Source organism: Pleurodeles waltl, chromosome 3_2 (assembly GCF_031143425.1).
Source record: "Pleurodeles waltl isolate 20211129_DDA chromosome 3_2, aPleWal1.hap1.20221129, whole genome shotgun sequence".
NCBI classification, from domain to species: domain Eukaryota; kingdom Metazoa; phylum Chordata; class Amphibia; order Caudata; family Salamandridae; genus Pleurodeles; species Pleurodeles waltl.
Genome location: NC_090441.1, coordinates 29,290,640 through 29,311,389, shown reverse-complemented (window position 1 = coordinate 29,311,389; position 20,750 = coordinate 29,290,640). Strand labels below are relative to the sequence as shown.

The following is a 20,750-nucleotide window of genomic DNA, read 5'->3' as shown; positions in this document are numbered from 1 at the left end:
GGCCGGTACAGTGAAGGCAACAGTACTGAAGCCTGGTGCCGGGGTGCAGAGGCCCAGTCCTGAGATGATGACATTACTGAAGTCTGGCACAAGGGGGTACAATGATGGCAGTACTCAAGTCCGGTGCCCAGGGGTGCATCCGATGATAACATGACCTTGAGCTCCGGTGCCAGGGTAAAAAGAACAGGTACTGATGCCTCTTTACCTAGTACTGAAGTCCAGTGCCTGGGGGTACAGTGATGACAGTACTGAAGTCTGGTGCCCAGGGGTGCATACAATGGTAACAGGCCCGGACCTCTGGTGCCACAGCGCCTCAGACTGGCTTGGAACCGGAGCTGCCCGCTGTCCATCAGCAGTGAGCTCCTGCAGATGAATAGAAACGTCTGGCTGCAGACTCGCCCCTTGTGCCACGGGGGGCGTTCAGGCCAGCCCCTTTAAGAAAATGATCACGTACAGGGCCCACTGCTGCCTAAGTGCACTCAGGTGCTAGCGCTGCCAGAGCATGACTGGCTCTAGCACTGTTTACGTCAACCTGTGGGCTCTACAACAGGGTGGAGGATACATTATTTATTGTCCTGCAAGGGCAAGTGTGGCCCTGGAGGGGCACTCGAAAGATCTTTACTAAAGGTATCTCCCAGCATGGGGAGGGGAAGGAGGGCTGAAGGCAACACAGACAATGGGGACGGACAACAGGAGGTAGTGGGAGGGGGAAATTTACAACACCAAGAGCATGGGTAGGGAAGGGCTAAAGGCAACATGGACAATGGGGGTAATCAACAATAGGCCAGCAATGATGGAGAAAAAGTAAACCAGGGGAGGGAGCGGCTGCATCGGAAAAAGCAATTAAAAGCAAGCAACGGAGCGGGAGGTGCAGGCAAACAGTAGCCCTGGCAGGAATCAAAGAAAAAAGTAGTCCCACAAAACGACTGATAAACAGCTAAAGCGTAAGGATACAGAACTTGGCAGGTGCTCCGTGAGAGGAAACAAAAGACGAAAAGGAAAGGCAAAGAGGAAGGATTGACCATTAGCAAGCAAGGATTTTAAAGGACACTGACATAGACAAACAAAAAGCAATGAGCGGAAGCCCACAAAAACAATACACATCACGTCTCGAAGCTTGACCTGAAAAGGAGAGCATGGTTTTTAAAAGGGAGCCAACTCAAGAAGGTTGACTCTTATGGGTATGGCTGGACAGCTGTGGCCGAACATCAAAGCACATATATGCCACTCAGCAACTCCCTGACTTAGCCCTTCAGCAAGTTACAAAAGTGAACTGTGAATCCTGACCTACAAGCTCCTCTAAGGGTGACAGCAAGCAAATTACTAGCCACTATAGCATATGGCACACAGCCACTCAGAGGCAAATTGGTAAAATGGCTAGACAGAGCTCAAGTAACCTGCTATAGAAAAAATTTGCCCTATCGGAGGTACATCTCATGCCCAAGTCCTCCTAGAATTTAACTTGACCTCACAGCAGTAGATCTTAAATACAAAATTCCTAGGCTACTGTCTGAAAGCAAAACATGCGCAGATTGACACCTTAAAACACACTCAATGGGTGGTGATAAACTAGGTACAATCCAACTGGCACCAGTATCTGAATAGTTCACTGGTTTATCTGGAAGCACAGGACATATAGGCAAGTGACCTCCCTACCAACCAGCTAGCAAAGCTGGTTTTAAAGCAAGCAAAGTTAATTCTGTGGACCGAGACAAAAGATACTGAAGAGGACGGCCCATGGCATCTGGGCGGCCAATCTTTATGACTCGGATGCACTTCCAATCTATCTTTCTCAACCACTGGCCAAGAATATGAAAAAACAGCTGATGAAAGTAAGATTCGGACTGATCTCATTACAAGCATATTTGAATGTCAGAAAGGAGTGTGGTAATAGGCAATGCAGGCTGTGCACCAGAGGAGTAGAATCCTTATCCAACAAAGTTTAGGTCTATAAATCGCAACTGACCCACAAAAGATCCTGGCTGCGCCCCTAATTACACTCACTAAATTTCCAAACATGTAATGAAGCTTTGCAATGCTGCCTGAAAGTTCAATTCATTTAGCTATCAGTGCGCTTTCTGAAATTTTGTTAAGTGGCCACTTTAAAACTGCAAACGGCAGGGACACGCGAGGTACGTCCAGCAGACCATACAGGCAACTGAGAAAGTGAGGCAGCCAGGGCGGCACTCCCTGGGTACTCTGAAGCAGCCCAACAAGCACTTTAGGAAGGACATAGCACTTTAGATTTGCTACATAAGGCACTTTAAACTTGCGTTATTTAATGTTTTAATTTTTCTTGTACCAGCAATTTTAACTGTGAGGCCTTTCATTCTGTATTTCGGACTACATATGTCATCATGGAAGTTTATTAGTAAAAGTAGACATGGGTAGCCACAACGGCTGGAGGATGTCACTAGTGCGTTTTACTATGCTCCTGGGCAAAGAAAGTTTGAGTGCCAGCCAAGGATAACAGACAGATGTTTTATGGTGAATGGCCGGCGTTATTGTGATAATTTGAACAATTGTAGAACAAAACTCGATTCTGATTTGTGGTGCTGTGAATAACAAGGGCACCTCTTATCCAAATAAAGATATTTACTGCACTATCCTCAGAAGGATCAAAATCTGAGGTCATGTGTCAAGAACTGAATTTAAGATGTCATGGTTGCACACAATTCTGTAACAGATTCATTCAATTCGGGCAGTTTAGTAGTTCAGAATATTTTACAGGATGGCATTAAATTAATTTGCTGAATTCATGGCGCGCTTTAGAACCAGCTTTATTTTAAGGCTACATACTCCCTCCTTTCTGCATGTATAGCAGAGCTACCTGCCACTGTTTCTTAGTTTCAAATGTCTTTGTAGAGCCCAGAGACATGTGGTATCAAACATTCTTAGGATGCCCAGTTGCCCACATTACATTTCTCTCAAGTGAATGGTGCTAAACTCCAAATTAAAGTGTTTCTGTAGATTGCTCATTAGCATGTTTGCTCAGGTTTCATACACATCAAGGATCTTTGTGAACATAAGCCTCTATCTGCTATTTAACATTAGCTCTGTCCAAACAATTGAAGGTTGCTTTGGCCAGGCATCAAACTGATTTTTTCAACCTTCCTATGGAGCTCCTCCTGATTTTGTTATGGCTTGCTCCACTAGTAGGGCAGCTTGTGATGGCCTTTGACCCTTGTTCGCCTTCCGCCTCGTACTAAGCGTGCTTCACCTATTTGCCCTATTGCTTGTATGTTTCTAATAGATTTACCACAAACTATACAGCAGTGGCATTAAAATAATCTGGGTTCTGCAATATTCTAAACTATGCTCACTCTCCTCTTCCGCAGCTGTAACCTATCTTCTCTGCCACCAGACACGTGCCTAAGCCTGCCTAATATCAATACAGCCTGAATAGCTGCAGAACCCCCACCTCACTACACTCCATGTGTAGTACTTCACTTGATACCCATCCTTCAGATCAAAGTTTTAAAGGAATAAAGCATGGAGGCAGATTACTGGGTGTGCAAGCACCTAGACTTCGGCAAGCCCTCACCTAAGATGGGAGATCGGAAACGAAATACATCTGACTCAGGAACTTTTTGGAAACATAACTATTCCGACTTGCCTTCAACTGACCTATGCATAGAGTAGGGGTCGCCATCGACTAATGATGGACAAGGTCATTGCCTGTGCAACTGGACCTTTTCTACTAGCAATTGCCCTGTTGTAACTTATTCCTTCTGCCAAACGCTCTGAAGTAACCAATAGAAGGCACATAACGCTTTATAAATGTTATTAATAAATATATTGCTATGTATGACTCTAACTGAGAGCCATTCGCGTGAATGCCAGATTCTAAATGTGACAATTCACTGCTTGGACACAGCAAGGGTGGGTTACAGCTCTCATAACTCACTGTTGCTACGATGTTCAGGAATTTCAGGCTGCTCTGTCTGGGTCCTATGAGAGTGCGTGAAGCAGAGTACAGATTGTTAAGGAGAGGGAAGGGAAGGCATTGGGAGTGGTGGGAGTGGGTGACAAGGGGTCAGCTACATTTCTTTTTAATGAGGGGCAGGGAGTAGAAGCCATGTTATGCATGGCTCTCCCATTACTAATCTGCCCTGCATAGCAGTTGGTAGCAGGGGCAGATGGTGTGTGAGCCATACAATTCACTGGTACCCCTCTATAATTCTATATGTTATATATGGCTCTATTAGAGAGCCTCTATTGTTTATTTCAGTTTCTGAAAGCCATAACTCCTTGCTTTGACATCACAAAAGTTGATAAAACTAGTTAGCAAGTGTTGTGATGGCATAAAAGCCTTCCCAGGCCAGGTGACAGGGCTCCGTGAGAGCCTGTCAGCACAGCTCTGCGTGTCTGCTTTGACTGAAAGCAGGAAGCCCAGCTGCTGGAGGGGGGCAAAAGGCAGGGTAGGTAGTCGGTTTTGGTTAAGGAGGGAGGGTAAGATACTTATTTTTCACATAGGCGTCGGAGAGGGCAAGTTATGCATATGTCTCCAATCGTCCTCTGCCCCCGAGGAGTAATTAACAGCAGGGGCAGATGATTCTGTGGACCACACATAACATACAATTATAGATGGATAAAAAATGAATTATGGGAACGTTTCTTACCTCTGGATTCTAAGTGACATTATAGACAGCTCGAGCTTTGCTATCTTTGTCTATCTGATGTCATGCAGAACCCCGCAGTGAAAAACATACCCATAATTCACTGTTACCTATCTATAATTCTATATGTTATGTATGGCTGCCACTGGAAGTCTTTAGCTTGAATGTCAGGTTCTAAATCTGGTAACTCGCCTTTATGATGTAGCAACAGTTGTTAAGAAAAGCTGTTATCAACTGCTGCTACATCATAAAGGAATTCTCAAGCATGTCAGAGCAGCGCTGGAAACTGAGCACAGCTTCTGAAGGAGAGAGAACAGACAGTGGTAGTGGTGGGTGGCAGGACATCAGGTATTAATATTTTAGTTTTTTTTCTAACATTTGGGACAGGGTGGACAGGACATGGTATGTATGGCTGCCCCATTACTCCTCTGCCCCTGTATAGCAGTTGAAAGCTGGGGCAAATGATTTTGGGGGGCATACATAACATAAAATTATAGATGTATAAAAGTAAATTACAGGGATGTTTTTTGTCTCTGGGTACTCAGTGACATCATAGACAACTCGTGCTTCACGCTCAGTGCTTATCTGATCTCTCTCAGAGCAGAGTAATTCAGTGTTATCCATCTATAATTCTATATGTTACGTATGGCCATTATTGTTTATATCAGTTTCTAAATTGGATGCCTCACCACTATGAAATAGCGACAGTTTATAACAAAACTCATTACGCACTGTTCCTATGTCTTAACGGTATTCCAAGCCAGACTGACAGGGTTCTCTGACAGCCTGTCAAGGCAGAGCTGCTTGAGTACTTTGACTGAAAGCAGAAAACGCAGCTGTAGGAGGGAAAAGAAAGGCAAGGAATGTGTGGTGGGCCAGTTAAGGATGGTAGGTAACATTTATTTTTCATATTTGGGTCTGTGAGAGGAGACTGTGTTATGTATGGGGCCCCCATTACTCCTATGTCCCTGCGTAGAAGTTAGAAGTAGGGGTCATAGATAACATCAAATTATGCACGGGTAAAAAGTGAATTACACAGTTGTTTGTCATCTGTGAGATCAGACAACTCAAGCTTCACTTTGGTTGTCTATCTGGTATCACTCAGAGCTCCTCTGAGAAAAACATCCCGTAGTTCACTGTTTCACATCTATTATTCTATATATTTGTGCTGGGGCGTAAAACCATTCTCAGTATCATTGATATTTATGTAGCTTGAACTGGTAGGGGAAGATTTTAACTCAAATGTATTGACATGCTCTCAAGCTACCCATTATACCCGAGAGTGCCCAATGTAGCTCCAAGAAGGCTAATTCCATGCCATACTTTTGAGATAACCACACATCATATTAAAGGGATGCACTTCAGATGTGTTGTAAGCAAATTTATCTTATGTGGAGAGCCTGAATATCTGGCATAGATCCAACAACCACAACTCTTTATTATGTTGCCATTAGGAAGCTTAATTGCACGCCTGGTACTGGGATTTCAAGGATTCACAAAACAAATACTATTGTCATGACAGTATGCTGTTTCAAGTCATTAGTCGATTTCCACACTAAAGAAGAAAAAAGCAGCAGTTCAACTTTAAGAAATGATGACCACCAGCATGGACTACGTGGTTATTACTATCAGACCATCCTTTGTTGGGCTTGGGTTATTACCTAGGGTTCTTCAAACAGAGCTACAATGTTTTAGTCATACAAGTAGTTTAAGTTATTTTATTTAATTGCGTGATTACTTAAAATCATTCCAAAAAAGAAAAAAAAAACACAGTATAAATATGAGAGAGATAAAAGATGTATATGTATATGGAGTATAACACAAACAGACAATCGTCCCAATAAAGTTCTGTGCAAGTAAAAGTTGTTAAAAGTTGTTAATGGAACTTTGCCTGAGTGCAAAACGTGTCCGTACAGAAGTCCATTAGAGAATTAAAGCTAAAACCCACATAAAAGTATTTGGCTTAAAACAGAAATAAAATGACACAGTATTTTAAAAAAATCTAAATACATGTCAGATGATTGTTCAACTTTGCTTGAAATAGCGTGCTGAACTTCCCACATTTGGCCAGGTCTGCTGGTTCCTTTAGAGAGAACACCAGTGATCTAGCCTCAGTACAGGTTTTTATGTCATGGCAATGAAAGAGAGGTCTTAATAAAATACGTTGTGAATTCTGCAGAGATGGGCAGCAACATAGTAGATGAATAAAAGACTCCTTAAGCCCAGAAGTCTTGCAAAGGCAATTTGCGATACGCAAGATTTCCTGATGGTACTTTTGAGGTATAATTATGGAGCCAGGTATTGAGTGTTATTTATGTACAACTGCGCCATCGCTTCCTGCACTAGAAAGCTGTTCAATTTTCCCAGGTCTGTTACTTGAGAGAGAGTTTTATCTGTCTTTTCAGTGTGGGTTTAATGTTGATATGCAACTGTGCTAATTTAATCAATGCTGTCTGGTCAAGTTGTAGTTGGTTTAGAGCTGTTTTGAGATATTGGGACCAGAGATTTTTTTTGTTTCAAAAATAGAATGCAAAGCTGATTTCGAGGTGTTGGGAGGCACCATAACTATCCTGGGATAGTATTTCAGGAAAGCCACCATCAGAGTCCATTGCTGGCGTTCCAGACCAAATTCTAATCTCATCAAATGGCTTCTGATGTATTGTGGCAATCTGAATATTCGTTTATACATTTTGACCAGAAGTTGATCAGTCAGAGCTGACAATGTGCCTGGGAAGGCTTCATGACCATAGTTCAAAGCTGGCAGGAAAGCTGCTTTGATAGTTTGAAGCATTAAGCATGCTGAAGGGCCGGCTATTAGTTTGTTCAGCTGACACATTCTTGTTGATATCAAGGCAGCCTTTGTCTTTAAATGCATAAGTTGGACTTTTGGCATTCCCTTGGCTGTTAGTCGAACGCCTAAGTAGTTATACGTATCTGTGGTACTGATGATAAGTGGCCCCATCTTCCAGCTGGGTGCTGATGTCTCAATGACCTGCCAAATATAACCATTTTAGTTTTTGTGGTATTCGCCTTCATTTTGTTTGTTGTGTTATAACTGTGCAGGGCTGTTATTTTTGTAGGCCAGTTTTAGAGTGGTCCAACCACACAATGTCGTCAGCATATTAAAGTTCACTTTTAGATTTCCAATTTTTACCGGAATTAGGTTTGCTTGTATCAGCGCCTGTGACATATCTGCTGTGTATAGATTAAATAGTAGCGGAGCTAGAACACATCCTTGTTTAAGCCCTTTGTCGGTGGGAATCTCCTTGCTGATGGTGGAGTTCAACAGTTTTACACTTACCCATGGAGATGTATATAATAGGATTATTGCCCTTACTAGCCTGTTTGAGATGTCCCAGTTTCTTAACTTGCTCCATAGTAAATTTCTGAATCAAATGCTGCTGTGTAATCAACACAGCAGGTGAACAGTGGTAGTGATTTCTTGCCAACGGCCTCTTGAGCTAAGTAGGAGAGGGCCATGATGTTATTTGTGGTTGTGGAATTTGCTCTGAAGCCGGTTTGGTTTAATGGCACTATTTGCTTAACCTATGCCCATTATTGTAGTTCTTCCAAGACTGTTAAGGCAAAGCCTTTTGCTTCAACATCCAAGAGAGCAATAAGACGGTAATCAGCTGGGTCCTGCCTGTCTCCTTTTTGAAAAATTAGGTGGAGTATAGAGCCTCTCCAGCTCTTTGGGACCTCCTGTGAGTCAAGGCAGGCTGGGTAGAGGGCTGAGAGAATTGGAGACCATAGCTCATGGTCTTCTTTGAAAATTGTTGCCGGGATTCCGTTCGGGCCTGGGGCCCCTGACCACCTCATTTTCCGCAGAATGATGATTTCACTTGGCGAGGGATCAAAGCTTATGGTCGATTCGGATTCGTGTGTGTCCAGGACATCTTTTTGTTGCTCTGGAAGAGATGGATCGGTTGCATATAATTTTGTGATGTGTTTTATCCATGTGGCTTCATTTAATGAGTTGTTGTAGTTTGCTCTGACCCATTTTATTTTTGATATAGCACCATAAGTCACCATGATTAAACTTTCCCAGGATGCATGATAAGGAGGGGACACACATTAACTGAGCTAATATTATATATTAGCCTGAACCTTTCAACCAGTTAAATTAAAGGAAGTTTATTTAATTTCCAAGTTGTAAAATTCTGTCCCTAAACCGGATTATTGTTTTCTCTTCACAAATCCAGTGCCACAGGGAGCTATAATAATGTCTAGAACTGGCACACACTGATAATTCAGGCATTTGTGATATGACTCGCACATTTTAATGCCCCAGCCTTCACCTTCATATCATGAAAGACTGAACCTTCAGTGATTGAGCCTTGGAGACACATTCTAAAGAGTACACTACAAAGGTGAAGGTTAAAATGCATTTTGAACTGATTCAAAACTATGGGCCTGATTCTAACTTTGGAGGACGGTGTTAAACCGTCCCAAAAGTGGCGGATATACCACCTACCGTATTACGAGTCCATTATATCCTATGGAACTCGTAATACGGTAGGTGGTATATCCGCCACTTTTGGGACGGTTTAACACCGTCCTCCAAAGTTAGAATCAGGCCCTATATGTCCAGGTATTTCTTACTTAAAGCAAAAAACATACATTTCTCACTGTAGTCACAGATCGTGTTTTGCAGCTTTTCTATCCTGACCAGACACGACCAACAATACATTTTCCACAAAAAATCCAAAGATTATCCTAGTTCACTCAGAAGTCACAAAAATGAGAAAAAGGGAATTCCACCAGAAAAGCATCTCAACATCACCTTATGTAAATTCCAGAATCATGGGAGTTACTATTGTTATGTTTCTAAATATCTCATAGAGGAGAATTTCAATGCACTTTGAAAACCCTCTAAAGGCCCTTCCGATGGTCACAAACGTCAATGCTATGCATCCTTGTACGATGTAGACATAGCTTGAAAAAGGAAGGTGACTATCTGCCTTCCTAATCCAACACAGTGCTGAACGTGTGTAGTATAAGGCACCAACTCTATAATACGTCTCAGATGAAGCTGCCCCATTCATCATTATGGAGCTTCAGAGCAACCAAGGATTTTGAAAGTATTTTTAAATCTCCCAATAGCATGAATGTAAGAATTGTTATCATTTTAATAAACCTGAGAGGTATCTCAACATAAACACATTTTTAACATCACTGTTTATTTCAAGTGTTAAAAGTCTGACTTGGCAACTTGGTTCAATCGCTTCTGAAATACACAATAATTCTACCAGGGGCACGCAAGCGTCAATACAGACTATATATGCACAACAAAAACAGAGGCTGTCCATTAACACATGGACAAGCGCTTTGCATGGTGATAAAGCAATAAAATGCACCTACTTGTGAGAAGATACGTCGTCTATCCGGTTGCCCAGCTGTGATTCATGTGACTTGCTTCTCCTGAGAGTGGAAAAGCTGGGTAGAAGCTGGAACATCTTCCGATTAGGAGGAGGAGGAGTCCGTGAGGGTTTTACTTTCATCCGCCTCTTTGACTGAGGCGTGGTAGGCGGTGTGACTGCAATGCCCAGGTGAGTCCGAGGGGTCAAGCGATTGCTGTGGGACATGGCAGAGAAAGGGTCCAGGAGGTTATCTGTAGAAATAAAAGCTCCATGGCTGGAGGCCAAAGAGTCCGAAGAAGGGATTGCAGAGACCGAGACAGAGCGCGGCTGATGGTGGTTGGTCTTTGCATGAGTCTGTGCAAGTCCCATGGAGTAAGGAAGCTCCGCTGGAGGGGTAGAACCACTTTCCCGCCTTGCATCGGAAGGACTCCAAAGAGCATCTTCTTTGATATCTCCACCTGTTTACCAAGGGTTCCAGAAAAGTCAGGGTTATCAAAGAGGTAGACTATTGAAGTAACACAAGTACCACATATAAGAATTTATAATAGTAGTAGCCAGAGAGTCAAAAGTACCATTGCGGAGCATGAGAAACCATCAAAAACGACTGGCAGTGTTATTCCCTTGGAGGTCCTGCTATATGATTCCACTGACTGTGATAAGATAAAGGCCCTTACAAATTCTATTACATACTCTGCCAGGAGTACTATTCTTAGAATTGAGAAAAGGAAGGCAGGGGTAACCCTTGTAGACCCTGGCTTACTGTATCTTTTAATCTCCATTTTCTTGATAGTGAAATCAGTCACTCTCAAATATTAAGTGTTGGATTTTCTTAGACTTCCAAAAATACATTTACTTCCAAATTGTAGAGATTAAACTTTATGACGACCAATTTTATGACAATGTTCACTTTAGTACTGGGTATCCCAGTGCAGAGCTAAGGTTGCCAAGTGCCATACTTGGAGATAACTCAACTCAGTCAAATCCCTATGACTCTCCTTGTGGCCTGTAAGAGGTATTCCCCTCCATTTTATTACAGACCTGCCAGCCATCCATTAAAGGCAGTGACAAGTGGATTGTCGAAATGTAGGACAGGCCCAAGGGAACTTATTTCAGTTGTGAAATGACAGCAGCTCTGTCGTTGAGCAAGAAGACAATACTGAATTTTGTGATGTAACATCAGGGAAAATATTTGACATGACTTGGCCTAGGTTTGTAGACGAACTCTTAGTTTAAAGAAGTCACTGCCTGTAGTTAGGGAGTCTTAGAGTGAAAACTGTGAGCCAATATTCCTCAGAAGGAACAGCGAAGAATGAATGCAAGAAGTGGATCGCAGAAGTTTGCTTGCCATTACAGAGAAAGCGGGCCAGAAGACAGACTGGCTTTCAGGCTGACCACAGTAAAAATGTATACAGTTCTTTAACCTCTTCAGAGTCCCGTTTCGTGGTCCCTGGTGGATTTTAGGACAAGCCTAGGCCACTGAAGGACACCTATTACTTTTTAGGGCGATACCTTTGGATTTAGGGACTTTAGCTTGAAGTTGAAAAATGAAACATGGCCTCTGGCAATAACCACTCTCAATAATCACTCTCCTCCTCCAGGCCTAGTAAAGGAGTTATTAAAACTGTGGCTGCAGATTCCCTCTGCTGTTTAAAAAACATACACGTTTACCTTCAGCTTCCAAAGGGATGTTTAACTGCTTACCTCTCAGCTGCCTTGTGACCCCTTGTGACATGCAATACATTTGGTCACCTCTGACTTTTTTTTTTAAATAATCAAAAAAAAGTTGCATTGTGGGGCTCGTAGTTTCCCTTTTAACATAGTATACTGGGATTTTTCTTCATGCTACATTTCTAGAGTGGCTCAAGATGCCACATGTAATGTGCAGCCATGGGGCACATGTGCAGCCTTCTATTTTACTTCCAATATAAAAGGTGCAAATGAGTTCCCCTTATTCCCCTCTGACATCAAAAGGGAGAGGGTCTTGCTGGGAGCCAGGATGAGTTTTAAACCAGGAAGAAGTGTTTAGTTTGAGGAGAAAACAAAGAAATAACCTAGTGAAGATATACTCCTCTACATAAGAATAAAGAATATTCACAGAAGATGATTTACACCTGTTAGAAATGGGGTCTTTGGTTGACAGTCAGGTTACCCCCTGTTCAAGCAAGGACCCTCACTCTAGTCAGGGTAAAAGAGAATCACCCTCAGCTAACCCCTGCCTACCCCCTTGGTAGCTTGGCAGAGCAGTAGGCTTAACTTAAGAGTGCTAGGTGTAAAGTATTTGTACCAACACACACAGTAACTTAATGAAAACCCTACAAAATGACAACACCAGTTTAGACAAATAGGAAATATTTATCTAAACAAAACAAGACCAAAACGACAAAAATCCACCATACACAAGTCAAGTTATCAATAAAAATGCAAAAAGAGTCTTTAAGTAGTTTTAAAAACACACTAGCGCTGCTAGAGTGAAAATGTACCTGGTGTGCGTCAAAAATAACCCGGCACGGGCGGGTGTGCGTAAAAAATAACTCCGCACGGCGGTACTTGAGTCAAAAATCCAGCCGCACGATGATCCGAAAATCCCGCAGCGCAGGTTGTGATCTCCCAGCCTCCGTCAGCGATGCTGTGTGTGGATTTTCTTGTCTTTAGGCTGCCAGCTTCTCCTTTCAGGGTCCCAGGAACTGGATGGGCACCACAGGGCAGAGTAGGAGTCTCTCCAGAGACTCCAGGTGGTGGCAGAGAGAAGTCTTTGCTGTCCCTGAGACTTCAAACAACAGGAGGCAAGCTCTAGATCAAGCCCTTGGAGATTTCTTCTCAAGATGGAAGACACACAAAGTCCAGTCTTAGCCCTCTAACTCTGGCAGAAGCAGCAACTGCAGGATAGCTCCACAAAGCACAGTCACAGGCAGGGCAGCTCTTTTTCCTCAGCTATTCAGCTCTTCTCCAGGCAGAGGTTCCTCTTGGTTCCAGAAGTGTTTCTAAAGTCTGTGGTTTAGGGTGACCTTCTTATACCCAATTTCTCCTTTGAAGTAGGCCTACTTCAAAGTAAAGACTCTTTGGAATGTGAAATCCTGCCTTGCCCAGGCCAGGCCCCAGACACTCACCAGGGGGTTGGAGACTGCATTGTGTGAGGGCAGGCACATCCCTTTCAGGTGTGAGTGACCACTCCTCCCCTCCCTCCTAGCACAGATGGCTCACCAGGATATGCAGGCTACACCCCAGCTCCCTTTGTGTCACTGTCTAGTGTGAGGTGCAACCAGCCCAACTGTCAAACTGACCCAGACAGGGAATCCACAAACAGGCAGAGTCACAGAAATGGTATAAGCAAGAAAATGGTCACTTTCTAAAAGTGGCATTTTCAAACACATAATCTTAAAATCAACTTTACTAAAAGATGTATTTTTAAATTGTGAGCTCAGAGACCCCAAACTCCACATGTCCATCCGCTCCCAAAGGGAATCTACACTTTAATCAGATTTAAAGGTAGCCCCCATGTTAACCTATGAGAGGGACAGGCCTTGCAACAGTGAAAAACGAATTTAACAATATTTCACTGTCAGGACATATAAACCACATTACTATATGTCCTACCTTAACCATACACTGCACCCTGCCCTTGGGGCTACCTAGGGCCTCCCTTAGGGGTGTCTAAAATGTAAGAAAAGGGAAGGTTTAGGCCTGGCAAGTGGGTACACTTGCCAAGTCGAATTTACAGTTAAAACTGCACACACAGACACTGCAGTGGCAGGTCTGAGACATGATTACAGAGCTAGTTATGTGGGTGGCACAACCAGTGCTGCAGGCCCACTAGTAGCATTTGATTTACAGGCCCTGGCACCTCTAGTGCACCTTACTAGGGACTTACTAGTAAATCAAATATGCCAATCATGGATAAACCAATCAACATTACAATTTACACAGAAAGCATATGCACTTTATCACTGGTTAGCAGTGGTAAAGTGCTCAGAGTTAAAAAAAAAACAACAGCAACAGGTCAGAAAAAATAGGAGGCAGGAGGCAAAAAGATTGGGGCTGACCCTGCATAAGCAAACAAGTCCAAAACGACCCCCTACCAGCCTAAAGCAAGGGGAGAACAATCAATACCTTGATGTACTTCCCTGATTGAGGCGATAGAACAAAGACCCAGGCCCACAACAGCAGGGGCATGTTCCAGTTCTACGCCTTCCTGACTCCAGTTGGATCCCTCTGTCCATACTCTCAGGGCCCACTAAGCTAACCCATGGGGAACCCTTCTCCTCATCTGCAGACACCATCTGTGCAGCACCTAACTTTACTTTGCTCACAGATGTATCCCAATGGGCAGATAGTACCACCAGGGCCAACACAGTGGTGTTGCCCACTCCACCCCCGGGGTGTGACTCTTGTCTCCCCCAGGACAGCATGCCACAGTGACCCCTGACGACTGTCAGGAATGAGAGCCCGACCTCAGGCCTCTCCAACCACTGTGACTGTGGAGAGTGGGGGGCAGTAGCCCCAGGTGGCTGGCACCCTTTGACCACTCTCTCTTCCATCAGGTCAGGGATGACAACCTGACCCTGGTCCTCCCCTCTGGGGCTCTGTACCCTCCCTGCAGTAGCAGCACACCCAGAGACCAAAATTGTCAGGGTGCTTGTATAAGCAGTCCTGCACAATTCTTCCACCAGTACAGGGATGTAACCCTGCAACTGGTCCTCCAACCTGGGGTCTGTACCTTCAGGTTGGACCAGGGCCAGGGGTGAGGCTTCCCTCTCCCTGCCCTCCCTTCTGGGGTCCTGCACCCCCCAACAAGGAGTGCCCCCCCAAGAAGACAATGGCACTGTTAGTAGTAGCCCCTTTCTCCAGGTCAGGGGGGACACCCTGAACCTGGCCTTCCAATCCAGGGTTTGTACCCTTAGATTGCACTGGTGCCAGGGGTGAGGCTCTCCCTCCCCTGCCCCTACTCTCAGGGTTCTGCACCCCACCTCAGGGAGAGTACCACTTGAAATCACACCAGGAGGGGTGATTGAGCAAACCGCCCACCCCTTCAGGTCAGGGTTTACCCCATGCACCTGATCCTCCAGTCCAGGGTCTGTACCCACAGACTGGACCACTGCCTGGCAACCCAGGACTTCCTGGGGGGCAAACGTACCCCCCACCAGGTCAGAGTTTACCCTCTGAACCTGGTCATCCAACCCAGAGTTACCACCCTCCGGTTGAACCACTGCCTGGCGCACCAGGACTTCCTTGGAGGCATACGTACCCCCCCCATCAGGTCAGAGTTTACCCCCTGAACCTGATCATTCAACCCAGAGTCACCACCCTGCGATTGAACTATTGCCTGGCATACCAGGACTTCCAGGGGGGCACACTTTCCCCCCAAAAGGGACACACCGTCCCCAAGGGCCACACAAGAGTCTGGCTGGTGCAGGTCTCCAGACCTCTGCCCATCTGACAGAGTCTGGATTCCCCCCAACCCAGAAATGGTCTCACCAAGGTCATTTCTGGGGGGCTCTGCTCTCAGAGCTGACCCCTGACCCTCCAGGTTCTCCACTGGGGTCCGCAACCCCCTCTCAACCCTCTGTCTGGACTTCTGCACCCCCTCACTAGGAATGGTACTGCCAGACACCAGAACTGGTGGGACGCTGGCTACAGCCCCTCCAAGTTCTCCTGACACTGTGGGGTCTCCCTCAACAGATGGCTCTATGGTACAGGCTAGGCTCCCCTCCTGGTGTTCCCTCATGGAACCCTCCAGGACCTGGGACCAGATCTTGGGCACCTTGGACCTCAGCCCATCCCCATTCCCTGTCCTCTGAGACTGGACATGGGGTCCCTCACCCATCCCACTACACTGGAATCTACCTGGGACACTACAATCCTTCCCTACCTCACCTGGTTGGGAACTACTTAGACCACTACTCTCAGGAGCACCCCCAAATGCCTCTTCAGACTCTCTGGTACTCACCCAGAAGTCTGCCTCCATTGTAAGCTCCCTGGGGTCAGAGAACTCACACTCCACCTGGTGTTGGCGTAGCTCTGGAAAATAAAGACTAGACATATGCTCTCCAGCAATTACATCACTCAAACCCTCACATGAATTAACCAAAGTACCCTTCACCCAACCATCCAGTGACTCTGCTTTGAAAAAGCACCCCACATCACCCTTCTGAGACTGGTGAGACAGTACCTGACTGTCCCTGACACTCAACCCACACTCTTCTGGGATGTCTTCACACTCCATAACCAGGACTTCTACCTGGGGGGAACCCCTCTCCCTGTCACTCTCACCTAGAGTCAGTAGAGTGTCCCTCCCACCAGTAGGAATATGACTCCCCATGCCAGTTCCCCAATCCACCACAGGGACCCTGTGCATCACTGGAGCTACCTCATACCCCTGAACCTCCTGTCGTGTGTTAATTCCCTCCTTCAAGTAGGGCACCACATCTCTGGGCATGTGCACTTCTTCAGCAGTACTGGATACAAGATTTTTGCTGCCACCATCTGAACTGGACTCAGCCCTCATGGCTTCCAGCTTCAGCTTTTCACAGCTCAGCTCTTGAGCTGCAATCCTTTCTTTTTCCAGGACTAAGGCTCTCTTCTCCTCAGCCCTCTCAAGTTCTGCTTCTAGCTCTTCCAGACTCCGGATTCGAGCTAGGAGCCAATCATCTCTTTCTGTTCCCTCCTCAGGGCCACTGCCCTCCTCCTCAGAGTAGTCCTCCTCCTCAGAGTAGTTCTCCTCCTCAGACTCATTTGGTAGTGTTGCCTGACAACGTTTCAACTCATACTGAAACAGGGCTGACTCAAGATCCTCCCTTCTTGATTTCTTGTTCACAGCCAGTCCCCTTTCCATGCAGAATGCTTTAAGCTGCCACTTTTTATACATAAATAGATGCCAGAAATGAACTTCCATTCTGAAAAGGCTTCACAACATGATGATGTTGGTTTAACTGGGTTTGTGTAAAGATGACCATTAGCATTTTCACACTAATTAAGAGTGTCAGTTGTATGCACCCACTTACCATGACACCAGTATGGGAGCACACAAAGAACCTTAGGCACAGTGAGACAAAGTGATTAGCCCAGGGTCACACAAAGCAGTCAAGTGGGAAACCTGGGGCTATATCAGGTCAGCAGGGCTCATGGCCAGCATTAACACACCAAATGACCACATCCCCTCCTCGAACGAGGTGGGTATTGTGAAAAATTGATTTCTTAACTTGAAGAACGTGAATGCTCATATTTATTATCCCCATGATGGAGTATATGTGACAATTGCTAATCCTTCCATTTCAAAACGTTACCCTGTTTTTTCCGCATCTGATATACCCCAGGAGTTGTCACATATATATCTGTCTCTTTGGGCTACAGGTAAAACGATTTGGGTTTCATAAACATGGAACCAGTCAGGATACGCGTTAAAGAAGGCACATCCTTACCCCCTCATACCACAATACACATTATTCCCTGAAGCTGAGGAAGGACTTTTTTCTGTAGTACAGGACCTTCTTGATAAGGGTATTGTGAAGGAGAGTTATGGTGGTCTCTGTAATAGTCCCATACTTCCAGTCATCAAAAAATAAAAAAAAGTCCTACTGGACAACAGACAGAATATAGAGGGGTTATTGACCTGTGAGTTATTAACAAGGTATTAGTACCACAATACCCAGTTGTACACCAGATGTCACTACACTGTTCACATGATTTCACCCACTGACAAATCTTTCTCTGTAAAAGATTTAAAGAATGTTTCCTTTAGTATATCCATCGCACTCTAAAAAGTCAATTGGACACTTTAAAATCACCAGAGGGCAATGTTATTTTACAATACATTGATGAACTTCTCATTGAACCTGACACACTTGAAAAATGTGAACAGGCCACATCAGAATTGCTGTCACATTTAGCCACACATGTGGAAAAAAAAAAGGTCTCCCTATCCAAGTTGCAATACTGTCAACAGGAGGTGTTCTATTTAGGGCACCTCCTGTCGAAGGAGGGTATAAGACTTGACTCACAAAGAATATCAATCATTTGCAATTTACAGCACCCACAAACATAGAAAGATGTTTGAGGTTTTATAGGTATTATCTCATATTGCAGACAATGGATACCTAATTATTTCCTCATGGTGAAACCTCTGGTTGCCCTCACTCTCTAAGATGTACATGTACCAACCACTTGGAATGGTGAACGTGAAAGAGCCTTCTGTGAATTGAAAAAGGCTTTGTGTAATGTACTTGTGTTAGCCACCCCAGATTATCAGAAACCATTTACCCTATTTGTATATGAAAATGAAGGTTGCAGTCTTGCATTATTGACACAATCACACGGAGACAAAAACAGACCATGTGCTTATTTTTCATTTTTCAATGGTAGCACGACCATTGCCACGTTGTCTCAGGACTGTAGCAGAAGTGGCGACAGCAGTAAAACAGAGTGAAGTATATGTACTTGGTCATCCATTAACAGTGATGGTACCCCATGCTATAGATGTCCTACTGAATAAAACACAGACGCAACATTTGACAAATGCTAGGTTGACAGGCTATGGACTCACTTTGTTTTCTCTGCATATCTCAATATGGAGATGTAATGTTTTGAACCCGGCAACTATGTTACTTTTACTTAATGAAGTGTTACCAGAAGAAATACATGAATGTATTATCAGAACAAGAGACCAAAGGTAGCGTGGACCTCACTGATAGGCCATTGGAAGAGTGGGATAGCGAATTGTATGTTGATGGTTCCTACTAAAAATTATCTGATGGGACCACAATTGCAGCCTATGCTGTTACTACATGAAAATACTTTACAACTCTGCGCAGGCCGCAAAATTAATAGCCTTGATGCAAGCATTTGAAATGAGTGATGGTTTAAAGGTTAATGCATACACTGACAGATAGTATGCTTTTGGAGTAGTACATTCTTTTGGCAGATCGTGAAAGAAGAGGGGGTTTATGACTTCTCATGGAACACAAATAGGTCATGGTGAACTCATTGTAAAGTTGTTAAATGCTTTAACGTTACCTGAGAAATTGGCTGTGATAAAATGTTCAGTTCACACGAAAATTGAGAATGATGTAGGAAAAGGAAATTCATTTGCAGACAGGACAGCGAAAAGTATTGCACAAACTGAGTACAGTATCATGTATGTGACAGGGACAGTTAGATGGTTACCAGAAGTTGGCATGATGAACCAGACAATAGATTGTGTAAAGGATATTCAGGACGCACCTACTCCAGAGGAAATATAGTGAAGGATTGACAAGACAAAGAAAAGGAGATGGATGTTACCTAATGCTTATGTGAATGCCATAGTTTCCTCAGCACATGTAACTGCACACATTAGCTCTCTAGGAATAGTGGATACATTGGGTCAAGTATGGCATACCAAGAACATACCAAAATATGCACATTCTCATGTACAAAGGTGCATCATATGCCAGACATACAAACTAGGAAAAGGCACTCTTGTAACTAAAGGAACTTTTGCACAACCGGACTTGCCATTCGAAGTCCTGTGAATGGATTTTGTAGAAATGGAACCAGTGAACAAGAAAAGGTGTATGCTGGCAGTAATATGTACCTCGTGTATTTAACTGAACAATTGGGTTCTATCCTTGAGCAGGTCAAGGAGGAACTGCCCAGGAGACTTGAGGGCTCTGTACACTTCATCAAGCCAGGAGATTGGATCTTTGTAAGGAATTTCCAAAAGAAAAGGAGCCTTGAACCCAGGTGGAATGGGCCCCTGCAAGTTCTCCTGGCCACCCAGACTGCTGTGAAAGGTGTTGGGAAGAAGAACTGGATTCATGCATCACATGTAAAAAAATAAAAGTGCCTTTTGCCTTTACTCTATGACCAGTGGGTATTAGACAATTGCCCGGATACCGAGACTGAGCACATTCCGTACCACGTTCCTTTTGGGAATTGGGAAGTGATTTAAAATGGTGAAATCAGGTCACCAGAAGAACACACTGACAAATCTTCTTCTCCTGAACCTTTTGATTCTGAGATATATGGACAAAGATACGATTTGAGGAATAGGGTACGGTTGAACTATAAAGAGACTTAAAGGAAGAAACAGTCCCAGGAGGTACTGCACCCCATGCCGGTGGTCAAGACCGCAAACGTCTGGACCAATACATAAGCTTGCCAGTGAGGCTTGGAAGTAAAGGACACTGGGGAGTATTAAGTGTTTTATCTGTTAGAGTAGATAGGGGAAATGGCTAGTTATGACAATATTCTGGAGGAGAAAAGGGTAATGAACAAAGAAAAGACGGGGTATTGTAATATTTGCTGCACTGATTTTTATTTGTTTACTCATTTTGGTGACGTTTCTATTACTTGAACGCTACAAAATTTTTGCCTCACGGCAAAAAGGGTGGTTTGTGAAAAATGGATTTCTTAACTTGGCGTGAGGCCTCCATTTCGTCCATTTGTTCTGTATTACGAACAAAATTGTATGCCTTCATCACCTGTTTAATTTCATTTGTTGCAGATGTGAAACTTTGTAGATGTGTTAAACCGCCCTATGTTCTAGAAATGTTATCTGTGTATTTGAACATCCTATTCTTGTGGTTTAAAGGTGCTACAGGAAATGTTTGCTTGAAGGCGTCTGGAAATTGTGACACATGTATAGTGTGGTAAGGTGGGGGGGTTGCAATAAAAGACATCAAAGGCTAAGGGAAAGGTCAGTTGCTTTGGAGGTGACCACTGCAGCCAATAAAATGCTATCTTGAAGCATAATCCGAATCCTTGTATTCTATCTTGTACAAATTCAGCCTCTTACAAG

General features: G+C 44.2%; 1 protein-coding gene across 1 annotated transcript in view; it reads right to left on the bottom strand.

The window, feature by feature from the left end:
- KSR1 (kinase suppressor of ras 1) overlaps positions 1 to 20,750 on the bottom strand; it is a 507,520-nt gene that overhangs the window by 158,147 nt on the left and 328,623 nt on the right. The window contains 1 exon segment of the mRNA XM_069226663.1: positions 9,977 to 10,437. Within this exon segment, the coding sequence (XP_069082764.1) occupies positions 9,977 to 10,437 (461 nt within the window).